The 5,897-nt window shown below is 35.6% G+C and overlaps 1 protein-coding gene across 1 annotated transcript; it reads right to left on the minus strand.

Moving 5' to 3' along the window:
• Positions 1–376: 376 nt before the first annotated feature.
• LOC134262891 (uncharacterized) lies at positions 377–5,716 on the minus strand (the record flags this gene model as incomplete). Its single annotated transcript, XM_062745212.1, has 3 exons — positions 377–978; positions 1,179–1,538; positions 5,660–5,716. Coding segments are annotated over 3 exons (761 nt in total), but the record flags the coding sequence as incomplete, so codon positions are not given.
• Positions 5,717–5,897: the final 181 nt, after the last annotated feature.

Here is a 5,897-nt window from a genome sequence, read left to right on the forward strand (position 1 = left end):
TATCAATAACTTTTAAATAAATTGATACAACAATAACAAAATTAAATATTGAGACCGTTTGAGTTAATTCATAAAATGAAGAATTGTCCTTCCTAGCTGAGGATCGGAGTACTTTACTGAGGATCGGAGTAACATGTTTTTAAAAGGGGGGGGGGTCAAAAACGACCAAACAACCCCCTTGTCAATGAAATATTTGATAATACTCGTAAATATTGAAAGAAAAAAAACAATTTAGAATGTTTCTTATACAAGATAATTCTTTTTGCTGTGGGATTAAATTGAAAGATTAAGTGGCGTTTAATTTTGGCGGATGCATACAACATGCCTGCATATGACGTTTGATTACGTGACGGACATGGATTTTTTTTATCACTTTAGTATAGCGTAAACAAACAGGAATAATTATATGATATTACGGTGCTTGTTTGTGTTAATGTTTTATGGATTTTGATTATGCTTAAATGTAAATTATGGTTGAACCGATAATAAGACTTTGATTCCCGAGAAGGAAGTAAATGGCAAGGGAGATTAAATATCTGGATTTCGCATTGAGCGTTTACATACAATTGCTACCTACAATAATAAAAATGGACTGATTAATTTAAAGGATAATTGCTTGTACGTTACATTGTCTTCAAACCTGTTCATTAACTATAATAATAGGTTCTCTTTTAGAAAAATATTCATGTCCTAATGCAATGTCCTTTGCCATGCAAGCCATGAAAGATCCATTAAAATTATCAAAAGTTGCAGATAACATCACACGGATCTGATAAGTACAATCGTTAGCCACCATTGGTCCGATAAATGTTTGTGTAATGTTTCTCGGTACTACTTCATACATTTCATTTAAAAAAATAATAGGTGACAATGTTGTTGTATAAGGATTCATTATTGCGGTGCAGTTAATTGTGTCTCCTCCCACTGAACCACTGATATAACTAGGTTCGATCTCGATCGATATATTGGCAGGAGGAGCTGAAATTATATAAGTAAATTCAATTTTAAACAGACAACTATTTCTAATCAACGATCTTCGCTTAAAACGCTTATGTTACCTTCCCTAAAATATTGAGATCTACGAAAAATATTTATATAAAACGTTCTTAAAATCGAAAAAAAACACGTATTATGTATACTCATTGAGTCAAAAAAAGAGAGATTTAGATATACCGTACCTGTGATGATAATGTGGCTGCTATTTGCCCATTCAGACTTAACAACATCATCCATTGTCACGGAGCATGAAACGTTATATAGGTAATCCAAGGAACAAATATCTATTGTAGGCGCTGTTAAATTTAGAGTCATGTTCACAATGATATCATCATAGCTCATGCTTGTGACAACACTGAACCTGTCTACTAAATCCAGTTTCTCTACAGTTTGGTTGTAGTGGAATTTCTCGATGACATGCGATGTCTGGTTGTAATAGACGGACAGGCTAACATATAGCCAGTCTCCTTGTGGGGTGATGCGACATGCCTGTACTGTAGTTATTTCTCCAGGGACTGCAATAATACTAGGAACACTGACATCTAACCAGAAACAAGGTTACTGTATTAATCATTTGATTTCAAAATATCAATTCAAATATTTGTTGTTATTTTTTATATCTAAAATGCTATTTCTTCAAGATAGGCAATATCGTTTGAACTAAGTAGTTTTCTGGCTAGAATGCTAAAAAACTTTTCAAATTTTCTGTCCACTAAAACTTCACAATCTTGCAGCTAGGTTGGTATTTCAAGATTCGTGACATAGAATACCAGTAGTACCAACTTAAGTGTTGTTTTGACAGTGGTGATACACTGGTATCTTCGAATTTTCAAACAATTAGAGCATAGAAAATGTATCAAAATAGACAGATACAACACATACCAAAATGTACAGTCTGATCTGATTCTTCAAAGCGTACAACAAAAATGCTTACTCTAGCGTAGCCTAGCATCTTGTGAATTCTTGTCTATTTCTTTCCTAGCTGACTTGCACACATATAGATCAATTTACTCATCTCATTCAAATTATTAGAAAGTATTATTTCTCTTTTACTGAAACCTTCATTTATTATTTCTTGAACAAATTTCTCTTATCATTCCACCAAATCAATGAAAACTTGCTGATCTTGAGATTTTGAGAATAAATTTAAAATACATATTTATCACTTTATGGTTACGGTTATAACAAGTGCTCGCATCGTCCGATTCATGTACTAGTCCTATGGAAGGGAATTACCGCCAAAAGTCTATGTATCTTGATTTTATTCTTATTCTGCCTACTTCTTTATGCTTTGTTATTATTGTAACTATATGTCACTTTATTGTTTTCATATTCGTCTTTAATACATTTCACTTTGACTTTTATCCTTCTTCATTTTGCCCTTACTTCTATGTTGCTTTATTCTTGTAAATTCATTTTACTTTCTTTTAAATTAATACAGTTTCTTAAATGATTATGTCTATTACGAACGTTAACTCAATCACGCAAACAATGAAGCAAATTCAATGAAGACGAATACAAGTTGTCCGAATTTAGTGCCGCATTATAACGCTAGGTGGCAGGGGTGTTCGCGAAGAGTGTTGGTAAAATTAGGTAAGCAAACCCGGGCCGGGGTTATTCGAGTTTTTTCAATTTTCTGCCTTAAGTACTGTTAATACTTTATCAATTAAACTTAAATTTGTAAATGACTGATGTTTGTTATAAGTTCAGGTATGTACCCGATACATGCCATTCCCTCGGAAGTCTCGCTAGATGATAAGATTTCCCCTGGAAGACTGACTACATAGTGATGCTTCCTTCGGAAGACTATGCAGTGGGACTTCCCCCGGGGAAGTTTCAATATATAGCTAGTCTTCCGTGGGAAATCTCGCTATATATAGCAATTCGCCCTCATTCCTAGCAACCCCTCCCCCGAATAGTTTTTTTTTAAATCGTAAAACAATGTTTATATATACTAACGTTTTCAGTTTTTGAAGAAGTTATCCGTTCTATATGAATAAATATTTAAATAATATTATTTTAATAGTGTTTTATAATTAAATCATTTTAACCATTTAGTTAAACATAGATAATCTTTACGAGTACATATGGATAATGACTCTTTCTCTCTCTCCCCCCCCCCCTGGATGCAGTCGCCCGCGTGGCACTGCGGTTACGGCGTCTGCTCTATATAGAGTCACGAAGTACAGTAGTAAGGAGTCGACCAATACGTCGTGGGTTCAAATCCCACTATATGACGTGGAGTTTGGTCCTTCGGATGAGATCTAGATTATATTATCCGAGGTCCCGTGTCGCAGTAGGTGCTAGCACGAAAAAAGACCCCTCACTGCTCAATGGCTATAAGTGCCGAGTATATAGGACAAATTTGCAGCTCTCCACCGGAAAGAGGTGGCTTCTCCATTTGAGTGAAAAATTCTCGAAAAGGAAATTACACAATGTACAATCACACCACCAGAGTCTCAATATATATATTGACTTCCGGGTGGACGACCTCCTATTGGGTAAGTTTCATCGGTAGAGGGGAGGGTGGCCACGAAACATTTTCCTAAACGTAACTTTTTACTACTGGAAAAGTTCAGCGAAAGGCTTGTTGCTCCATCCCTGACACTTTTTGTTGCAGTACTAATAGTCAATTTATATATTAAAAGTCATGTACTTAGTGGCATATGAGTAAAATTAATTACTGAAAAAAGTTGATAACCCCCCCCCCCACCCTTCAACACCACCAAATAGAATTTTCGAGCTTTAAGATTTTTTTTTAGCTCTCCTTGTTGATGACAAACACGGTGCATACTAAAGACATTTCTTTCTTTATTGAAAAGTGCTATTTTAATATAAAATATTAACGCAGAAAAAAAGACCAGGGTGTTTCTAGTATGCCTGGGTGCATGTAGTCTGGTTCCGACTTCGCCTTCCATGCACGGATCTAGAGGGGGTAGGACCCCCTGGAATTTACAAGGTTACTAAAACAAGGAGAAAAAAGTCCCCCCCCCCCACGAAATAGAATTTTGACGTTTGAGCGAGTTTAGTTTTTTTTCTTCTTTTTATGCTTGTTAAGAAATTTCTGGGATTGGATTTTTTTTTGACTGGGTTGCCCCCCCCCCCCCCGGAAAATAATTCTGGATCCGCGCCTGCCTACCCATAACGCCCCTCACTCCTTTGCAAAGCCCTGTCCCTAGAATCACGCGCATCAGCAGTTACTATCTGTCGTGAAATAAAGTTCAGTTCAGTGGGAGGTTCTGAAAAACATCCCAATTCATAAGGGTTAACTAGTATTAAAATATTTAACATTTTTATATCAATTAAACTGTAATTCAAATATCCAACAAATAACTTTAGTAGAGTTATATATTTCAGGCGAGAGAACAGTGACGTAGCATCGTTTTTGAAAGTGGGGAGGGGAGCAACAAGAGAATAAATATTCAAGCTACCCGGCTGAAAACAACTTGACAAGCGCAAAATAAACCCCAGGAAAGTGTCCAAACTTAAAAATACATAGGCATCGGAACCGGGGAAGGGGGGGGGGGTGGTTAGCCCCCACTTCTTTCCAAATATAGACTTAGTATAGACATTGAACATTCCTGCGTAGGTTTAGCCTCCCCCCCCCCCCCACTTTCCCTGGACACGATGCAGTAAAGGTTTAAAATGGGGAAAGTGGTGGTATTTGGAAAAAAAACTTTGGCACTGGAGTTCGAACCTTCAAACCCAGCCCCCCCCCCCTCTCATGAAATAGGATTTTTATGTTTGGAAAATGGACATTTTTTTTTTTGCTTGTCAGGTTTCTTTTTGAAGGTCTAAAAAAATTCTTACACTTACCCCCCCCCCCCCCCCAACTTTCAATGAAATCCTATTTCGGGGGCGGGGTGGGTTTTGAGTTAGATTCAACTTCTTCTATAGAATCAAATTTAAATTTTTTTCCTACTATACGTACTACATTAACTTATTTGACCCTTACTCTTACAAAAAGTGGGTCGGCCTTTTAATGAACTTATTCAGTATATTATAAAGTTATGTCTGAAAAAAGAGGCCGCTATTCCTGTGTGCCCAGAGAAAATAAATATGGAGTTTCCATCATTGGATCGGATGATCGGATCCGGCCTTCAGAAGTTCGATTGATAAAGTACTAAGGCCTATTGAAGAATCTCAAATAACCCGACCCGGGTTTGCTTACCTAATTTTACCAACACTCGTAGCGAACACCACACCACCTAGCGTTATAACGCCGCACTAAATTTTGACGGTTTGACAACTTCCATTCGTCTTCATTGAATATGCTTCATTGTTAGCGTGATTGAATTAACATTCGAAGTAGAGATAATGCTAATAATTTATTTAAGAAACTGTTTAAGTTTAAAAGAAAGTAGAATGAATTTACAAGAATAAAGCAACATAGAAGTAAAGACAAAATGAAGAATGATAAAAGTCAAAGTGAAATGTAATAAAGACGAATATGAAAACATTAAAGTGACATATAATTACAATAATAACAAAGCATAAAGAAGTAGGCAGAATAATAATAAAAGCAAGATACATAGACTTTTGGCGGTAATTCCCTTCCATATAGTCCGATTTAGATATGTGAGTTTTCTACGCAATTATATATAATCTTTCTAATAATGATATAATTATTCTTTTTTTTTCAATCCATACATCGCATTCTTACATGCTAATTGTGTCGAAGATGATTTGGGCGTACTTATAGTTGATAATTTCGTTGAACCTGTAGCGAGGATAATTAACAAATATAATTATAGTTGATTCAATTAATTGAATATGAGGTGAATTTGACATACAGTTTACAAAAACGTCTAATTAAAGTGTAAAGACTACTTGTAAAAGACCTCATTAAAGAGTTAAAGTAAAGCTTTAAAAAAACTTGTTCAAATTAACTAATAAATGAC

This window comes from Saccostrea cucullata, unplaced genomic scaffold, assembly GCF_032062105.1.
Source record: "Saccostrea cucullata isolate Sc308-1 unplaced genomic scaffold, CSIRO_AGI_Scuc_v1 ctg11561, whole genome shotgun sequence".
Taxonomy (NCBI): Eukaryota; Metazoa; Mollusca; class Bivalvia; order Ostreida; family Ostreidae; genus Saccostrea; species Saccostrea cuccullata.